This window comes from Ambystoma mexicanum, chromosome 9 (assembly GCF_040938575.1).
Source record: "Ambystoma mexicanum isolate Mex_15411 chromosome 9, UKY_AmexF1_1, whole genome shotgun sequence".
Classification (NCBI taxonomy): Eukaryota; Metazoa; Chordata; class Amphibia; order Caudata; family Ambystomatidae; genus Ambystoma; species Ambystoma mexicanum.
The window spans coordinates 168,758,592-168,779,947 of NC_090931.1; the positions used below are offsets into that span (position 1 = coordinate 168,758,592).

A 21,356-nucleotide genomic window follows, 5' to 3' on the forward strand; every position below is an offset into this window, starting at 1 on the left:
CCTGTTGTATTACCCACTCTGCCCCTTCTCTCTTGTGTCCCCCAGCTGTATTACCCTCTCTGCCCCTTCTCTCCGGTATATCCCCTGCTGTATTACCCACTCTACCCCTTCTCTCTTGTGCCCCCCGGCTGTATCACCCACTCTGCCCCTTCTCTCTTGTACTCCCCCTGCTGTATTACCCACTCTGCCCTTCTCTCTTGTGTCCCCCTGTTCTATTACCGACTCTGCCCCTTCTCTCTTGTGTCCCCCTGCTGTATTACCCTCTCTGCCCCTTCTCTCCTGTATATCCCCTGCTGCATTACCCAATTTTCCCCTTCTCTCTTGTGTTCCCTTAGCTGTATTACCCTCTGTATCCCTTCTCCCTTGTATTCCCCCTTCTGTATTGTCCTCTCTGCCCATTAATTATTGTATGCCCCCTGCTGTATTACCCACTTTGCCTATTCACTCTTGTATTTCCCCTGCTGTATTACCCACTCTGCCCCTTCTCTCTTGTATTCCCCCTGCTGTATAACCCACTCCGCCCCTTCACTCGTGTATTCCACCAGCTGTATTACCCACTCTGCCCTTCTCTCTTGTTTTCTCCCTGCTGTATTACCGACTTTGCCCCTTCTCTCTCGTATTGCCACTGCTGTATTACCCACTCTGCCCTTTCTCTCTTCTATTGTCCTTCCTATATTACCCACTCCGACCCTTTAATCTTGTATTCCCCCTGCTGTATTACCCACTCGGTCCTTTTATCTTGTGTCCCCCTGTTGTACTACCCACTCTGCCCTTTTGCTCTTGTGCTCCCCTTCTGTATTACCCACTCTGCCCCTTCTCTCTTGTGTGCCCCCTGCTGTATTACCCACTCTGCCCCTTCTCTCTTGTGTGTCCCCTGCTACATTACCCACTCTGCCCCATCTCTCTTGTGTGCCCCCTGCTACATTACCCACTCTGCCCCTTCTCTCTTGTATTCCCCCTGCTGTATTACCCACTCGGCCCCTTCTCTCTTGTATTCCCCCTGCTGTATAACCCACTCTGCCCCTTCACTCTTGTGTTCCCCCTGTTGTATTGTCCACTCTGTCCTTTCTCTCTTGTGCTCCCCTTCTGTATTACCCACTCTGCCCCTTCTCTCTTGTATTTCCACCGCTGTATTACCCACTCTAACCCTTCTCTCTTGTGGCCCCCTGCTATATTACCCTCTCTGCCCCTTCTCTCCTGTATATTCCCTGCTGTATTACCCAATTTGCCCCTTCTCTCTTGTGTTCCCCTTGCTGTATTGTGCTCTCTGACCATTATCTCTTGTATTTCCCCTGCTGTATTACCCACTCTGTCCCTTCTCTCTTGTATTCCCCCTGCTGTATAACCCACCCTGCCCCTTCACTCTTATGTTGCCCCTGTTCTATTGTCCACTCTGCCCTTTCTCTCTTGTGCTCCCATTCTGTATTACTCCCTCTGTCCCTTCTATCCTGTCCCCCTGCTGTTTTACCCACTCCGCCCCTTCTCTCCTGTGTCCCCCTGCTGTATTACGCACTCTGCCCCTTCTCTCTTGTATACCCCCTGCTGTATTACCCACTTTGCCCCTTCTCTCTTGTATTCCCCCTTTTGTATTACCCACTCTGCCCCTTCTGTCTTGTATCCCACTCTGCCTCTTCTCTCTTGTGTACCCCCTGCTACATTACCCACTCTGCCCCTTCACTCTTGTTTTCCCCCTGCGATATTACCCACTCTGCCCCTTTCTCTTGTGTCCCCCTGCTGTATTACCCACTCTGCCCCTTCTCTCTTGTATTCCCCCTGCTGCATTACCCACTCTGCCCATTCTCTCTCGTATTCTCCCTGCTGTATTACCTACTCGGCCCCTCTCTCTTGTGGCCCCCCTGCTACATTACCCACACTGCCCCTTCACTCGTGTATTCCCCTGCTGTATTACCCACTCTGCCCCTTCTCGCTTGTGTCGCCCTGCTGTATTACCGCCCCTGCCACTTCTCTCGTTTATACCCCCTGCTGCTCCTGTGTCTCCCCTGCTGTATTACCCACTCTGCCCCTTCTCTCGTGTGTCCCCCCTGCTGTATTACCCACTCTGCTCATTATCTCTTGTGTTCCACCTGCTGTATTACCCACTCTGCCCCATCTCTCCTGTATTCCCCCTGCTATATTACCCACTCTGCCCCTTCCCGCTTGTATCCCCCCTGCTGCATTACCCACTCTGCCCCTTCTCTCGAGCGTTTTTTCACTCTATTCCTTCACTCTCGCTTTATTTTATGTATGTATGTATGTATGTATGTATGTATGTATTTATTTATTTATTTGTTGGGGACCTATTCTATCCCACGATGTGCTGGTTTGCAGATGCATGTCATACCGGCGTGCTAGGTTGCTGATGGATGAAAGGGATTATGCGTTTATCTGCATATGCATCCTGTACTGGATTATAGATGCATGTTGGCTCATGTAGTGGGTTACACATGCATGCCATACTGACATGCAGTTACCTATTCATGGCTGCTGATATGTTAGGTTACAGGTGCATGCTGTTTTGAAGTGCGGGGTTACAGATACATGCTTTGCTGGCTTGCAGATGCTTGATTGCTGATGTGCTGGGTTACTCTTGCATGCGGTTCTAACATGCTAGGTTACAGACTAATGCTGTGTTCAAGTGCAGGGTTACATACGCATGCCCTGCTGGTATGTCAGGTTGCAGACACATGCCATGCTGATGTGTTGAGTTACAGATGCATGGTTGCTGATGTGCTGGGACATAGATGCATGCTGTGCTGGATTATTGATGCATGTTGGCTCATGTAGTGGGTTACACATGCATGCCATGCTGACATGCTGTTACCTATGCATGGCTGCTGATATGTTAGGTTACAGGTGAATGCTGTTTTGAAGTGCCGGGTTACAGATACATGCTTTGCTGGCTTGCAGATGCATGGTTGCTGATGTGCTGGGTTACGCTTGCATGCGGTTCTAACATGCTAGGTTACAGACTAATGCTGTGTTCAAGTGCAGGGTTACATACGCATGCCCTGCTGGCATGTCAGGTTGCAGACACATGCCATGGTGATGTTTTGAGTTACAGATGCATGGTTGCTGATGTGCTGGGACATAGATGCATGCTGTGCTGGATTATTGATGCATGTTGGCTCATGTAGTGGGTTACACATGCATGCCATACTGACATGCTGTTACCTATGCATGGCTGCTGATATGTTAGGTTACAGGTGCATGCTGTTTTGAAGTGCGGGGTTACAGATACATGCTTTGCTGGCTTGCAGATGCATGGTTGCTGATGTGCTGGGTTACGCTTGCATGCGGTTCTAACATGCTAGGTTACAGACTAATGCTGTGTTCAAGTGCAGGGTTACATATGCATGCCCTTCTGGCATGTCAGGTTGCAGACACATGCCATGGTGATGTGTTGAGTCACAGATGCATGGTTGCTGATGTGCTGGGACATAGATGCATGCTGTGCTGGAATACAGATGCATGCTGTGCTGGGATACAGATGCATGCTGTGCTGGAGTACAGATGCATGATGTTTTAGTTCTGCCATGTTGGTTTAACGATGCAAGCTGGGATGGTTATGTAGCAGCTTGTGGTGATGTACACTAGAATAAGTATTTTTGGAAGGGGGGCATTGTAGAGATTTGGAAAAGAGGACATTTTCTTTATAATTCTACCCTGAAAGTGTCATTGTGTTGTCACAGATGGATGAGCATAGAATTCCAGCAGATGAGTGCTTAGAATGAGAAGCCTGCCTTGTGGTCTGCTTGTTGGGCCTTTAGGAACATTGAATCAATGGTTTGTGAGTGTGCTTCTAGGAGACATGTAATTAATACATGTATTTATTTATTGTTCCCTTGTTAGGCGTTTATACAGGAAGCAAATACTGTTTCAAAGTGCCAAGAGGGCAACACGCCGAGACAGGGGATGATAAACAATGGGCCTCATTATAAGTTTGCTGGTCCAGTAACAACAGTACCGGTAAGCTTGCCGGTACTGTTGTTACCGGACCGGCAAACTATGAGGTCTGCGAGCGGGTGCCTTTTCGCCTGCCAGGTCTGATCTGGCGGGCAAACCGGCACCGGCGAGCAGACCATGTCGGATGCACCGGCACCATTCACGAATGGTGCCGGTGCATCTGACCTCCCCATTCCCATTGAGTCCGATGGGACTCAAATGGGAATGTAGAGTCATGTTTTCCGGTGCCCGGGAATGGGCAGTTACCAGGTCCACAGGGGCTGTAATACCCCGGTAATTGTCCATTCCCAGGCGCCGGAAAAAAAGGGACTCTGGCGGCAGCCATGCCGGTTTTACCAGCACAGCTACCGCCAAAGTCATAATGAGGCTCAATGTAATTACAACAATGATAAATAATTAAATACAACAAAATGAGAAGAGACAATGGGGAGGGGAAGACAAGCCTACTATTCAATGTGAGTGTTCAGAACGTGCAAGTGCAGAGCAGAGAAGGGTATGAGATAGGTGCATTGGTGCTCATGGAGAGCAGCAGGTGAAGTGCTATGTAGAAAGGTGCAACCACTAGTGGTGGAGGGTGGGCTGAGGTAAGTGCAGAGGATAGACACCACCTGGGATGATAAAATGTGGCAGAGGTAGGGAAGAAAGAGGTAAAGAGGAAGGTCTTGAGGCTTTTCCAGAACTTAAGGAGGTCCTGCTCAAGACGAAGAGGGAGGGGGAGGCTGTTCCAAAGATGGGAGCCTGCTGAGGAAAGCGATCAATCACCTGCTCTCTGTTTAGCAAACCGCTTCACGCGCAAGGAGTTGGTGCCAGAGGAACACAGTTGTCTAGAGGGGGTGTATTTGGTCAGAAAGAGTTGCAGATAGAGTGTTCCACTGCCCCAGACAGCCTTGTGGATGACGCAGAGGGATTTGAATCTAATTGTGCTGCGATCAGGAGCCAGTGAAGACTTTGAAGGGCAGGAAAGATGCAGTCCCTGAGCTTGAGGCCAAGGTTAAATCTTGCTGCCCTATTCTGGATTAGCTGGAGGGGTCGCAGAGTGGATGAAGGTAGATTAAGGAGGAGGCTATTGCAATAGTCAAACCTAGAGAAAATCAGAACCCGGTTAACATTGAGTCTCATGGGGGAAGGTGAGGAAAGGTAGAATTCCTTTCAGACGGAAAAGCTGAAAATTGGAATGCTTGGCAATGTTCTGAGTATGAGGGAGGAAGGAGAGAGAGGATTCAAAGGTGACTCAGAGGTTTCTGGCCTCCGAAGAGGGAGCATGGGGAGAGACCATGGAAGAAGGCCAGAGTGAAAGGAAGAAGTCTGGTGGCGGGGTCCCCATAGGGAGGATCTCTGTTTTGCTGGCATTTAGGAAAAGATCATTAGAAGTACACTAGGCCTGGATGGCTGAGAGGCAGTAAGGGATGAAGGAGGGTGCAAGGGCATTTGTAGGAAGTTTGAAGAAGAGTTGTGTATCATCAGCATAGCACTGGAAGTTGGGTGAGAAGGAGAAGGAGGACATTAGGCGTGCCAGCAGAGTAAGGTAGATGTTAAAGAGCCACGGTGAAAGAATGGAGCCCTGGGGGACGGCACAGTTGGAGGAGGAAGTAGGGGATGAGAAGGTGCGGTCAGTGAGGAAGGAGGTAAGCAGGTCCAGTGCCCGCTCCGAGATGCCATGGGTGTCATGGAGCCTTTTTATGAGGATGGAGTGGATCACAGTTTCAAATGCACAAGAGAGATGAAGGAGGATGAGGACAACAGGAGAGTTGGAATCAAGGGATACGAGCAGTTCTTCACGGGTGTTCAGAGGAGCAGTTTCCGTGCCTCTGGCTGACATACATCCATTCCTGCTGGCAAGGAAAGTGGTGAACCAGTACCGCATCAGCAATGTCCATGCAGGAAGAGAGCGCGGGGAGCAGGGCTTCATGATCAGCCACATCAAATGCCACCACTGGGTGGAGGACTGTGAAAACAGAAAAATAATATGAGACCGGGAAGCCCAAAGGAAACACACCAAACACCGGTTACAAAGGAACATACAAAGTACTTTATTTAAAGCTCAAGCAGTGACAAAGTCAATGACAGATCGTATAGCTATCGGCCCTCAGTACAACACAACGAACTTCAACGGGGTTCGATGTATTCAGTGAGAGACTATACATTGGGACAATCAGGCTTTTATACATTTCTCCAGCCTTTTGTCCAATCCCTTCGCGGGTTAACCATTCCATGAATGTATTACTGGTCTAGGGTCTCTGCCAGGTCAACTTTTAATATATTCATCAGTATGTGCATAGATCAGTTCCGTTGATACAGGTAATCCATTTACACACAGGTCAACAGAAGGACAAGGTCTCAGTTCACGACCATAACAAGTAGCCTGTAGGCAAGTTATACATTAGCTGTACGGAGGTCATGACGACCAGATTCTGTTCGGAATGGCATCGTCCGCCATTTTGATGTACAGGGTGACTTTTACACAGCAAGAGAACCTAAAATGGCGGCTTGATTCAAGATGGCGGCTTACATCAATTTCTAAGGTCAAGACCTTGCCGTAGAGAGTTATTCGCGTACAGTTTTAAGCAACTTGGCGTAGGCCAATATACATACAATCATTACAATAGGAGGCATAATTTAATATCCAGTTTGACAAACCCTCCTTTTGGCCTATGCCAAGTGCTAAGACTACTTATGATCTCCTTGCAAGTGACTCCATACGTTATCGTCCATACACCCTGAATCGCTGTCAGAGATATCTATGGCCATCAGGTTGGTCACTAAGATCTCTTTTAACACATACTCCTTGGAAGTTTTATCCGGGGCATATACTTTATGTCCTATCGTACCTACCGCCTGAGCACAACATCCCCCTAGCATCGAACATATACTAGGCAGACATTGGATACAACAACAAAGGAATAGCAGAATTCCCAAAATGACCAGCAAGACTAAAAGCACCTTCCAACCCCAAGATCGCAGGAAATCCCAAAACCAAGCACTAAGATTCCAGTTCCCCTCGGGACCATGCACTTCTGAACTAAGGATGTGCAGATTCTGAATTGCTTTGAAAATGGTTGGGGAGGAATCTGGTACGAAAACACAGCAAGCGGACCCCACTATTTAACATACTCCACCACGTTCAGCCAGAATGACATCTAATGCCATCCGGTTCTGGAGTGCTACTAATCTTATCACTTTCTGCTCTGATGTCATGTTATAGAGTATATCTGTGGTCCGGTTGATGGTTCTCTCCAGTACTCTCGCTAGTCTCCTGATATCTTCGGAATTTGCTATCTGCCCCCAAAATGGCACAACTGATTTTGCTATATCTCCCAGGATTTGTGCAGAAGTATCACCATTCTCGTCCCGCCGTGGACGAGCCTTTGAAACTTCCAAAGTGCTTGCTATGAACACCCCAGGTAACAGGATCCCTAAATAACAGGTTCCCTGCCAATCCCTGGGCAACCATGGAAATGCTACATTACCGCAAACGAAATAGACAGGTTCGCCTACATACAAAGGTCTGTTTTCCCCAGTCAAATTTGCAACGTTGGCACAACTTTTAAAATCTCCCATTGACCGGGTGCCATTCCTCTGTATGAAGAAAGAAACTGAATCAGGGCTATGGTTAACAGAGTAAGAAGGAGGCACGGCATCCTTATTGCCTATCGGAGCCATTTTAAAGAAAATCAAAGATTGGAAAGGACGAGATAGTCTATCAGAAGGCCTAATAGAAGCAACGTTGAGCTTACTCCTATTTGCGAAAAGCGAGCATCCCAGGGGAGTCAGAACACGTTTTTCAAAACTATTCAAATTAGTTCCATCAAAATTCCCCGAGATACTATCATTCCATCGGCCAAAGAACAGTGCTCTAAGAGAGGCATAACAAGCAGTCGTCAAAGGTAAGGGATGAATATACCAACCTAGCCCCTTATCCCCATGTTGCGGTAAATGCGAGCAGACCCAGCAATTGGTTTTGTTAAAAATGGCATGTGTCGAATTCATAATCAACATCAAAGTATTATTGTTATACTTCTGTCTATGCTGAGAGTCCCTAGGTGACAGAGTATGCAAATGTACAAAAGGAGTAAAAACAGTAGGTACAATTTCAGTTGGCAAAAGAGGCTCTAGAGGATAAATCTACTCGACGTACCAGAATCCTAAAGCAGTTACTATAAAAACCCCAATTATTATCATCAAAACACAGCAATACGTTTTCGGGGCCCAGGCACATTGTTCATTGTCCAAGTTGGTCACCCTTTTATTTACAAGTTGAAAAACGAGCAGTAGCGGTGGCGGGCATCATAGTCTTCGGATGGAAACCCCAATGTTCGTTGCTGGCGACCCTCCGGTCGCGCGGCTTCTTAGTCCTTCCCCAACCCTAGCCAACAGAATCCCCTTTCCCAAATTTGGGCACAAGCAAGCCCTCGATGATCCTTTCCTTCTTTGAATACACAGTCGAACCGTGCGTAGGTCTATTTTCTCCGCCGGAGATTATATCTGGTGGTTCCCGGTACTGTTTGATCCGGAAATAAGGTAACGTCACTTCCCGAGGGAAGCAACGTATCAGGAGCAATGGAAGTTGCAGAATTCGGAGCAATGGTTTCCAGAAATTACTTTTCCAAAGAGTGTGGAGACAAAATGGAAGGTTCCCCAAACCCCACGGGTTCAGAGAGATTCTCCAACTCACTCACAGTGCTATTTGCTGCTTCAGGATCATCGATTGCAGCATTAGCGAGGGGTTCTGCTTCTTCTGTAACATGCGGCGTTGGGTGAGGAAGTTTCTTGACATGCGTCGCGTGGATCCAATTCTTCTTTCCAGCCAGCCGCACTGCCGTTTGGGTGACCAACAAAACCTGGAATGGTCCCTGCCAGCGAGGCGCGAGGCAAGAGGACCGCTCGTATGCTCTCACCAGGACCCAGCTTCCAGGCCGGATGTTGTGACCTGGGCCCTCGTAGCGTACAGGTAAATCTGATCGTACCTGATGATAAATGAAATACAGATTTTTAGTCAACTGGTTACAGTAGTCCGAAAGCAATACATTCTCAACACTTCTCAGTGCTTTAGGTTTCGGAAGACCTCAAATATTGGCAGGCCTCCCCATCACCACCTCAAATGGAGAGAGCCCAGTCTTAGTTTGAGGGGTAGTGCGCATGGCTAGTAACACGATCGGTAAGGCGTCCGGCCATTTCAGTTTGGTGCTGGCACACGTCTTAGCGAGCTTGTTCTTTAGGATACCATTATGTCTCTCTACCAACCTGGCACTTTGAGGATGTCTAGCCGAATGAAATCGCTTATCAATATGTAGTGCCGTACATATCTGCAAAAATACAGCAGCAACAAAATGTGGACCATTGTCCGACCAAATGACTCTTGGCAACCCAAACCGCGGAAAATACTCCTTTATCATAATTTTCGCAGTGGTCATGGCTGTAGCATCTTTGACAGGGAAAGCCTCAACCCATTTACTAAAGGCACAAATGACCACAAGGACATATTTTAAGCTATTGCACCGCTCCATCTCAATAAAATCAAAATGAATCACTTCAAACGGGACAGAAGGAGGCCCAAAGCTACCCCTTGGAGTTACTGTCCTCTACCCCACATTGTGCTGTAGGCAAATCATGCAATTTTGGACATAATGCTGAGAAATTTTCGAAATCTTATCATTTACCCAGACTTTCTCTAACATTTTCGTGATCTGTTGAGCACACGCATTTGTGGGACCATGTGCCATAGTAACCATCATGACTATGTAGGCATTAGGAAGCAACCATTTCCCTTCAACTGTGTCCACCCAACACCCATCATCATCTAATTTCCCCAAGCCTTCAGCCCATTTCTTAGATTCTTCCATTGTGGCATCAGCTTGGATATCCCGCACAGACCCAATATCCTCGTCCATTAAATAGACATCCCTAGTTTCTCTTAGAGCATACATTTCTGTGCAAAGATCTGTGGCAGTTTGTCTGGCCATCTGATCAGTGAAAGCATTCCCTTTTCCTACATCGTCTGTGATCTTGCGATGCGCTGCACATTTCATGATCGCTAACTGACTAGGGAGCACGAGCGCCGAGAGCAATTGTACTATCAGGGGGCCATGCTGAATCTTGGTCCCATGTGAAGTTAGAAACCCTCTCTCTGACGAAAGTCTCCCAAAGTTGTGAGCCACCCCAAAAGCATACTGACTGTCAGTATATATATTCACCGTTAGCCCTTCGGAAAGCTCGCAAGCTCGGGTTAATGCTATAATCTCTGCGGCCTGCGCGGAGTTATGCGTAATTCTCTTGGACTCTACGACCATACTTAATGTAGTGACTGCATAAGCAGCTGTGGATGTACCATCCGGAAGTTTGAAGCAGGAGCCATCACAAAATAGCTCCCCTTGCGCATTATCCAAAGGAGTGTCCTTAAGATCAATTCTGCCCTTTGTTTCTTGTTCAGTAGTATACAGGCAGTCATGTGACTCATCATCACCGCAAACAGTATTTTGCGGGAAAGGTAGGAGTTCAGCCGGATTAAGAACACAACTCCTCCTAATTTGGATGTGGGGAGCAAACAAGATCAATTCATATCTCGTCAATCGTGCGGAAGTGAGGTGTTGCGTTTGGGTTTTGTTCAATAGAACATATACAGAGTGAGGCGCCATCAGGGTTAGATCATGGCCTAGGACCATTCCCTCACTCTGCTTTACAGATGCGGCAGCAGCAGCGACAGCTCGCAAACATCTTGGCAAAGCGCATGCGACAGGATCAAGGGCAGAAGAGTAGTAACCGCATGGCCTATTCTTCTCTCCATATTCCTGCATTAATACAGCCAAAGCACATCCATCACATTCATGCACAAACAACACAAAGGCCTTGTTGTAATTTGGTGTACCCAAAACCGGTGCAGAGCATAATACAGTCTTGAGAAGCTCAAATGATTGTTGATGTTCCGATTTCCATGGCGAAGAAATACCCTTCTTTGTCAAGGCCAACATCGGTTTTATCACTAGTGAAAAGTTTGGGATCCATAACCTACAGTAAGAAGCCATACCTATTAAGGCTCTGACTTCCTTCTGTGTATTTGGGACAGACATGCCAGAAATGTGTTTTATTCTTTCAGGTGTCAATCTTCTTCCCTCCTTTGACAGGAGGTAGCCTAAATAGGCGACCTCCTGGCAACAATATTGAAACTTTTTAAGCAAAGCTTTGTGACTATGCTTAGCTAGATGGATGAGCAACAATACAGTGTCCTCTTTACAAGAGCTCTCAGAATCTGCTGCTAAAAGCAAGTCGTCAACGTACTGAAGCAGCGTACAATTAGGGGGTAATTCAAGAGTATCAAGCTGTTCTTTCAAGGCCCTACTATAAATGCTAGGCCTCTCGGTGTAACCTTGAGGTGCACGAGTAAATGTGAACGAGCACCCTCCTAAGGTGAACGCGAACAAATATCTACTGTCCATGTGTATAGGAATACTGAAGAAAGCATTCTTCAGGTCCACAACACTGAAGTAAGTAGCCGTAGCTGGAATCATAGTTAATATCGTCGTCACATCAGGCACAATTGGAAATTGCAAAGCGACAACTCTATTGATGGCACGCAAATCAATTATAAAACGAAACGGAATGGCATTATCGCCTTTTTTGTACACGGGTAAAATCGGACTATTGCACAAACTTCCTGCATCTCCTCAATCACCCCACGATGCACAAAATCGGAAACAATGCATTTCAAAGCTCGCTCGCCCTCAACTGAGATCTTATACTGTGGAATGCGTGGCAGCTTAATTCCATGTTTCAAGACTATTTTAACAGGCTCAATCTGTAGAACACCGACATCATTGTCGTCAATTGCCCATAAACACTCTGGTACATCAATGAATTCTACCGGCAAAGGTCTAGTCAAGAAATGAGAGACAGAAAATTGCTGTGGTGAAATCGTCAAACGCACTCCATCAGACGAACAATGAATTCCTTCAACAGATTCAACCCCAACAAATTTTCCCCACAATTCGAAGTCAAAAGAAATGGACAGTGGTCCGTAAAGGGACCCAAACAAATATGTACCGGCGAAGAAACCGGACAAACGACTCGTGTGCCAGAAAACCCTACGGAGACATTGGTTTGCCCCGACAGTGGAATGTTTGGAACCCGAGAATGATCAATGGAGCACTTCTGTGCTCCAGTGTCTATCAAGAACTGATGTTTCCTATTTCCCACTACCATTTCAACGTAGGGACCTTTCTGATTTACGGGAATAGGTGTAGGTTCCAAACCCTGCTTCGGGCGATCCTAACGAACCAGAACATCGTCAAAAGGAAGCTCCTCAGAGAAGTAAGCAGCAGAAGGGTGATCGAATATGTTTCTAGTATCCACACTCGAAGTCTGATTGTCCTGTGAAAAAGGTTGCTAAGGATCCTGCGAAAACTGACCTCTACCAGGGCCCCCCACCCCAGGGCGACCTCTGGGTCGTCTACCCATGCTCCCAAATGTGTTATTCGACCTCTGTCGAAGGATGGGGCATTGTGCACGCCAATGACCCTCCTGGCGACAATAGGCACACTGGTTAATGTTCACAGGACCCAAGGGCATGTTCCCTTGTGGAACATACTGACCTCTAATCTGCGAACTACCCCCTCTGGGGCCTCTAACAATTTGTTGTAACAATATTTTAGTCTTTAAGTCTCCTTTTCTCTTCTCGACTCTATCTTTTTCATTATTGACACGGTTCTCGTAGTACTGAGCCATGTGCAGTACTTCTGATTGGGATTTCGCCTGCCAAGCACTCTGGAAAGACATAATCTGTGACTGGATGTCAGGCAGCAATCCACGCACGAATTTGTCCACAAATAACCTTTTCTCAGACTCTGTGCCTAAATCCTGTCCACTGAAGTCCGAGAATACTTGTTCGAACCGATTAAAGAACTCGGTGGCACCCTCAGATTTTCCTTGGACACAGGCCGTAAGCTTGTCCCAAATAATTCTTTTTTCGGGAATTATAGTTTTTAATTTTGCAATGATTCTGTCATGCAAACTGAGTATCACCTGAGGCGGTCTCTCACCAGCTGGCCTTTCCCCGTCAAGCCTAGTTATATTAGCCCACGTATCTCCCAACCCAGGTGCATCATCTGTTGTTCTAACCTGCTTCCACAAATCTACGGGCAGGAGTACAGGGAATAACAAGTCAATATCGCCTAGGGTGAACACTGAGGACTGCAAGACGGACTCCATCTCTTTATAGAATCCTGTCGGATTTTTCCTAATGTCGGGAATAGATTGCCTAATAGTGTTCACTTCCTGTCGCGAAAACGGGACGTGAACAAACTGCGATACATAATGTGCGGGAATGTCCACAGCGGGTGTACCTGCTGCAACATTAGCAGGAATCTCAACTTTTGGGACAAATGTCGGAGGTACCTCTCTCATAGGCAACTGAGATATAGGCAACTCCGAACGCTTACTAGGCAACATAGCTAAATTGAGCGTTAAAGCAGTCGAAGAAGTGTCAAGTGAAAAAGCTCTCTTATAAATACCCAGTAACTCTGTGGGACAACTAACCTTCTTCCTCACACATTCATCCTGCAGGTACTCTGCCATTACCTGAATCACCTTCCTCTGCATTTCGAGCGTATATTGACTGTATGTGTCATATACCTCAACTGGAGTTATTGATAAATCCGAAATCCATCTAATTGCATCTTTTGTACAAATTTGCGCTTCCTCAGATGCCGATTTACGACACGGAAGAAATTGTTTCTGTACATAGATACTCTCTTCTTCGTCATCCTCATTCTGTAACTTTTCCAAATCTCTACTATACTCAAATAACCTCTCGACATGCTCATGTACTTTCTCCACAGTGTCTCTTGAAAGTGCTAAAGTATTCAGATCCCTCAGCCCTTGTGGGAGATCCACATTATTTAATTTACCCCACATTACGCATAAATGAATCCCTAAACCTTCAATGAAAACATTTTTCTCAAGAAAATTATCCATATTAGACAGTGTGGCAAAAACATTAGCTCGATCATCTCTCTCCATACAATGCTTAGCCCATGCAAACAAATCCCACTTCTTATCTGTAGGGACAGTATTACGAGTAACAACCTTCAACCCCGCACCCCGATCAACTTTAGTCGGTACAGAACCACTCGGGAGTGGAGGTGCAGGCAGATTCAATGAAGGTGTTATTACTGGTGCAATGGGAAGAGGTGGTAGAGCAGGCGGAGGAACAACAGCCGGAAGAATAGGAACAACAGGTTGAGCAGGGAGAGCAGGAATAACAGCAGGAAGAGGCAAAGCAACAGGAGGAGGATCATACGGAGGTGGTGCAGAGGCACCAGGCCTTCGCTCGTTTAACAATTTGTCGAGAAACTCGTCAGAAACATGAAGGTCTTTAGAAGGATAGATTTTCTGAATACCGAATGAGAAAGCCCTATCCATATTCCTAACCGACTCAAACTGTTTGTCCTGATCATATAACAACGCCTTTTCAGCGTTTGTTTTATGACGGCGCGCATGTTTTTCCATTCTCTTAAGCTGCTGCAATGCTTCTCTTTTCCAATTCTGCAGAACATCAAATGCTGTGGGTCTGGCCTTTTTCTTTAACAAGACTGACTCTAAGTATTCAATACGAGGGATCTCAAAACTACCATTGATTGGCCACTGAAGTTCGGAGGCATGTCTGGTTTGTCTGTGCCAAATATCATTAAATACTACACTTCCAATGATATGCTTACAATACATAGTAAACGCCGGCGACCCCTCCTGTGGTGCCGGGCGGCTAAATTCCAAAGATTGTCGTTCGCTGCGGAATAATGCCCTAAAGCAGCTAGACAATTTCCCAGGCATTTCTCAAATACTTGGTGTTACCTGGTCAATAATTGTGTCTGCAGATACAATGCGCCAAATTCAAATTGTCAGGGTTAAATTAAGATTCGGGACACGACTCACCTGACCAAACCTAAGGAGGACCGTACGGTTTATCAAAGAACTTACCTAACAAATTTTACCTTGTGTTGGTGATTTCGGCAAATCTGCCCACCTCAAAAGTAGACCCTCGTCAAGAGGCCGTCTCAGAACACACGGCTATCGTCCAAGGATCGGATCGTGCAGGCCTGGAGAGGTGCCGCGTCTCGTTCAGTCGGGCCCGTAGTATCACACCGTCCGATCCCGGTCCGATAGCATGTGTCAACCTTCAATGGTCGGCATCAATATTGAGGGTCCCTATTTGGGCACCAACTGTGAAAACAGAAAAATAATATGAGGACGGGAAGCCCAAAGGAAACACACCAAACACTGGTTACAAAGGAACATACAAAGTACTTTATTTAAAGCTCAAGCAGTGACAAAGTCAATGACAGATCTGATAGCTATCGGCCCTCAGTACAACACAACGAACTTCAACGGGGTTCGATGTATTCAGTGAGACACTATACATTGGGACAATCAGGCTTTTATACATTTCTCCAGCCTTTTGTCCAACCCCTTCGCGGGTTAACCATTCCATGAATGTATTACTGGTCTAGGGTCTCTGCCAGGTCAACTTTTAATATATTCATCAGTATGTGCATAGATCAGTTCCGTTGAGACAGGTAATCCATTTACACACAGGTCAACAGAAAGACAAGGTCTCAGGTCACGACCCTAACAAGTGGCTTGTAGGCAAGTTATACATTAGCCTACAAAGCTTATAACATGACGACCAGATTCTGTTCGGAATGGCATTGTCTGCCATTTTGATGTACAGGGTGACTTTTACACAGCAAGAGAACCTAAAATAGCGGCTTAATTCAAGATGGCGGCTTACATCAATTTCTAAGGTCAAGACCTTGCCGTAGAGAGTTATTCGCGTACAGTTTTAAGCAACTTGGCGTAGGCCAATATACATACAATCGTTACAATAGGAGGCATAATTTAATATCCAGTTTGACAGGACAACCAGGAATCTGAGGGTCACTGAGGGTGGGATCCTCAAAATGACATCAAGAACATGAATAGGGATGTCAGCAAGGTTGCCCATCAGATTGACAGTCCTGGGGGAGGTTGTGATGGTCGGCATAGTCTTAGTGTTGCTTTACCACCACCTCTTCCAGAACATTGCCAAGAAAGAGTAGATGGGTGTGGGTGGGGTAGTCATTATTTGGGTCCCTCCACTACCTGGGTTGGGTTTGAGAAGAGGACAGATTTGGGCAGCTTTTGGAAAGGAGGAGAAAGTGCTTGAGATGAGACAGGGGAAGTGCCTTAGAAGAGAGAGTGGAATATACCTGAGCGGAGAAAATAATTCATGTTGTTCAGGATGTGTGACAATTTTCCCAGTAATTTAATTATGGATCAGGGAAGTAAACTGTTGTTGAATAGCTGTGGGAAAGTTGAGGGTTATTTGGAAGGAGTTGTTGCTTAGAGGTTGGAATGTGTGCAGGGGGTTGCAGGAGGTAGCTATGAGGGAGTTGAGGGTTATTTGGAAAGATTTGTTGCTTAGAGGTTGGAATGTGTGCAGGGGGTTTCGGGAGGTAGCTATGAGGGAGTTGAGGGTTATATGGAAGGAGTTGGTGCTTAGAGGTTGCAAAGCATGCAGGGGGTTGCAGGAAGTTGCTGTGACGAAGTTGAAGGTTATATGGAAGGAGGTGGTGCTTAGAGGTTGGAAAGAATGCAGGTGGTAGCTGTGAGGAAGTTGAGGGTTATATGGAAGGAGTTGGTGCTTCGAGGTTAAAAAGCACTCAGGGGCTGAAGGAGATAGCTGTGGGGAAATTGAGGGTTATATGGAAGGAGTTGGTGCTTAATGGTTGGAAAGCATGCAGGGGGTTCCACGAGGTAACTGTGAGGAAGTTGAGGGATATATAGAAGGAGTTGTTGCTTAGTGGTTGGAAAGCGCAGCTGGGGTAACATGAGGTAGCTGTGAGGAAGCTGAGGGTTACATGGAAGGAGTTGGTGCTTAGAGGTTGGAAAGCATGCAGGATGGCAGGAGGTAGCTGTGTGGAAGTTGAGGGTTATATGGAAGGAGTTGTGCTTAGAGGGTGGAATGCACGCAGGGGGTTGCAGGAGGTAGTTGTGAGGAAGTTGACGGTTACATGGAAGGAGTTGGTGCTTATAGGTTGGAGAGCGTGCAGGGGGTTGCAGGAGATAGATGTGAGGAAGTTGAGGGTTAAATGGAAGGAGTTGTGCTTAGAGGGTGGAAAGCATGCGGAGGGTTGCAGGAGGTTGCTGTGAGGAAGTTGACGGTTACATGGAAGGAGTTGGTGCTTATAGGCTGGAGAGCGTGCAGGGGGTTGCAGGAGGTAGCTATGAGGAAGTTGAGGGTTATATGGAAGGAGTTGTGCTTAGAGGGTGGAAAGCACGCAGGGGGGTGCAGGAGGTAGCTGTGAGGAAGTTGACGGTTACATGGAAGGAGTTGGTGCTTAGAGGTTGGAAAGCACGCAGGGGGTTGCAGAAGGTTGCTGTGAGGAAGTTGAGGGTTACAAGGAAGGAGTTGGTGCTTAGAGGGTGGAAAGTACGCAGGGGGTGGCAGGGGGTAGCTGTGAGGAAGTTGGGGATCATATGGAAGGAGTTGGTGCTTAGAGGTTGGAAAGCATACAGGGGGGCCGGAGGAGGTGGGGAGAACTAGGAAGTCTCCGATTCTGATTTGGAAGTGTATACGTTGTGTCAGATATTCACCTTGTTAAGAGGAATTGTATCTTGTTAGTGCATTTGTGTGGGATTGTAGGTGTGTTCTGTATGTTGTATTGATCATATAGGAGTGTTTGGGGGATTAGGGCTGCTTTTGACACCTGAAAGAGGACTTAGCTCGGTCTCTCTTGCTTTATCTCTCTCTTGAGCGGGTCTCTCCCACCATTTCTATGATGACGATACTCAACTCTTTCTTTCTTTCTTTCTTTCTCCTCCTTCTCAAATTACCTTCACCTTTAACTCTCCTCCTGCCTCACTGCTATTAAGAACTGGATGTCCTCCCGCTTTCTCTCTCTTAACACCGATAAAACCGAAGTCCTTTTCTTCCCCTCTAATTCTCTTCCCCCTCCCTCCCCTCCCCCTTTCATTCACTTTCCCCCCTCCAATCTCCCTATCTCTCCCCAAACTCGTAATTTAGGTGTTCTCTTTGACTCCTCTCTCACCTTCTCCCAACACATTTCACTTACCTCTCGCACCTGCCGATACCACCTCTACAATATTCACAAAATCTGTGCCTCCCTCCCATTCCACGCTACCAAACTCCTAATTTCCTCTCTCATCTTTTCACGTCTCTTTTACTGCTCTTCTCTACTCTTTGGACTTCCCGCATCTCATCTTGCCCTTCTTAAATCCATCTACCACTCTGCTGTTCGTACCCTCTGTCTCCTTACCTCCCGTGACTCCATGTCTACTTCGCTCTCTTACCTTGGCTGGCTACCATTTCACTTACAGCTAAAATTTTACTTTCTATGCCTTGTCTTCAAATCCCTCCATGGTCTTGCTCCTCCTTATCTTTCCTCCCTTCTCTCCTTCTCCCCCCGCACCCGTTCCCTTCGTTCCGCTGACCATTTGCTTCTCACTAAACCTCCATCCCCCTGCGCTTCCTCCTGTTTCCACTCCGTCCAACTCCTCGCACCTCTGCACTGGAACTCCCTCCCTCTCACAATCTGCTCTACCACAACCTTCACCTCATTTCGCACTTCCCTTAAATGCCTCCTCCTCCATTCTCCTCCTTGAAACCCCCCCTCTGCCCTCTCCACTTCCCCTCCCCCCTCTCCCTTCCCCTTTGATTTTCTCTCTCCCCTCTCCTACTCCTCCTCTCTCTCCCTTCCAGTTCCCTCGTCCAACTCACCTCCACCCCCCCACACCTATTCCCACTCCCCCTCTCTCCCCTTCCCGTTAATTGCTCTTTGCACTGTTTTGTTGAATGATTCATGATGTAATTTTGCTTCCACTGTTATTTTGTTGTTGTTATCATGTATTATGTTGTTCCATTGTACAGCGCCTTGGTGTAAAGCGCTATATAAATAAATAAATCAATAAATCAATATGATTTAATCAGCAGTATGAAATATATCTTATTAGCAGGCCGTCCCTTGTGTATGGAATGTCTTGTGTCGTCTGTCCAAGTTTCTGGTCCCGCAGAGATATGTGTATTCTCGTAAGGGGTTTCAACCAATGGTAGGAGGTTGCACTCTTGTCATCCCCCCTTGAGTTGGCCCCTGATTCTGCCCCTTTCGGCCTGGTCTGAAGCACAGTTGTGGCGCATTCCCCCAGGCCTAGACCTTCTTTATACAAGTGAATGAGTGTGTCCTCTTCCTGTTGACCAGAGCTGGCCTGGGTTTCTCTTTGCCTAGGACCTTTGTTCTTTCTTCTTTTGCTTGTTGACCTAGTATTGACCTAGAGTCCTTGTCATGGTTGCATCCCATTAGCTCAGAGCCCTCGCTCTGCCTTCTTTTCCTTAGCCTAGACCCCTAGGTCAAGTCCTGTACCCCTCCCTTCTTATATATGATCCATTCACAGTGCCCTGGTCCATCCTCTTCTACCCCCAACCCTTTTGGTTCTGTACCCAACTTACTCCGATAACCCTATGGAAGACACATGTCCCCTTTGGACATACTTTGCTCTTTTCCCACCTCCCGCCTAGAACTTTGGGTTTGTTTGTTTTTCCCGCCTTGACTGCTAAATCTATACCTCTACTCTCATAGACCATGGAGTTTCCTCCTACAGCCCTCATTCCATCACATTTGACCTCATCTAAAGCCTTCGTTGTACCCTTCTGACCATCTTTTTTTTCCAATATGTGCCTCACCCTTCCTTCGAACCCTGCCTCTAGTGCTTGCCAAGTGTTGATCTAAAGCCCTGGTTTTATCCCTTCCCTGGTGCCTTCCCATATGCCACTTAGCCTGTGTAGTAGTAGGATCTCGCTCTTTGTGTCTAAATCTTTTCTTTTTCTCCCTTGTCTTTAGTGTGACGGCCATGTCCTCCAGCCAGGTGAGGTCCAGCGATGCCTACGTCTTATTCTATGAGATCTCAAGCCCCTCCTCACGGATGTAGACATGCAGCCCCCCCAGCCCCTGCAAGTGGGGCAAGGAAACAAAGGCAGAAAGAAGAAGAAGAGCAATAAAAAGCATAACTATGAAGAAGAGCCGTTACTCCACCCAGACGCCAGACTCTGCGCGTCCTTGCACCACGCGGAGCCCAGGAAGAGCCGTTCCTCCACCCAGACGCCAGACTCTGCGCGTCATGGCGCCGCGTGGAGGGCAGGAAGAGGCGGGCCTTTTACCAGGGAGAGCAGACACTCGTCAAGACGCTGGAAGCTCATAAAAGGCGAAGCCATACCGCCCGTGGCCTTGTATTTTAGTATGTTCATTTTGGTGTGTGCGTGTGTGTGTGTGTCGCGTGGGCGTGCAGCGTGTTGAATGAAATACACCAGCAATTTGATTGTACTTGACACTTTTCATTGTATGGGGCAAATCATATTTGACACTGTGTTAAAGGGCTGATGCTGAACCCATAGTTGCCCAGGATGTGTAATGCTTGAGGGTGTGGGTTTATTTAATGTTGACTTTTTTCCAACCCCATTGAGGAGTTGGGAATTGGATTGCTGGTGGGGCGCAGAAAAGCCCAAAGCCACTTAGCATTCGAGGGTGCCTGCAACAGCGAGCCTGACCCCCAAATAATGCTGATATGGGTACATGTGTTGAGACGGGGAACACTTTAAGAGCATGCCACCTGATGCATTCTGTAATAGTTCACCATGGTCTGCCTTCGGTCAGTTTTCCTGATATCGACTTTGGTGGGTGGCCCCCTGCCGGACCCACCTCATCAAAAAGCAAAGTAGCACAGGATCCTGACAGCACACTGCTAAGCGAGATGGCCCGGCCTCACGTCTGACAGCCACGCTGGGCACAGTGCGAGCCTTTCTGGAGGGAAGGATGCAGTGGGAGAGTGCCTTAACCACTCAGCCAAATGAGACAGCGCAGCCCAGCACTACGTGCAGCAGCCCAGCACTACGTGCATGCGACGCCCCTGCATCCAAAAATGTGACCACAATCCATACCCCAGGTACACATGAAGGTTTTTCATATCCTTTTAGTATGTAATAAGCAGAAAGTTTTATGAATGTATAGATGACTATAAATATATTAATATATCCATTTTGGGAAAATCCACTAGGTCAGAAGTAGCGAACAAAGCAACCGGACAATTAAATGAATGCAGTCGTATAAAGTCAATTTGATGACTGTTTATTTTGTTTTGTAATGTGATGTCAAAACACAAGTGAACAGATAAGGTTCTGCTCTGCCTTCATTTGCACAGAGGTGTGGTCCTGGGTTCACGGCTGCTGTATTCTTCAATTTGCCGTACTATTGCACCTGGCATTGACTGTTCTTGGGCCAGCCCCTGGAAGGGTTTGGCTCACTCAATGCACTTTCATTCTTCAGGGTTGTGCCTTAAACACATTGAGAGACAGGTGG

At 47.1% G+C, this 21,356-nt stretch overlaps 1 protein-coding gene across 5 annotated transcripts in view; it reads left to right on the forward strand.

Moving 5' to 3' along the window:
* The window catches only part of USP2 (ubiquitin specific peptidase 2), a 357,749-nt gene extending 336,636 nt beyond the window's left edge, over positions 1–21,113 (forward strand). For all 5 annotated transcript variants that reach the window (XM_069614354.1, XM_069614356.1, XM_069614355.1 and 2 more), the window contains one exon: positions 19,845–21,113. In XM_069614354.1, the coding sequence (XP_069470455.1) occupies positions 19,845–19,932 (88 nt within the window). In that variant the 3' untranslated portion in view covers positions 19,933–21,113. The remainder of the gene's footprint in view (positions 1–19,844) is intronic.
* Positions 21,114–21,356: the final 243 nt, after the last annotated feature.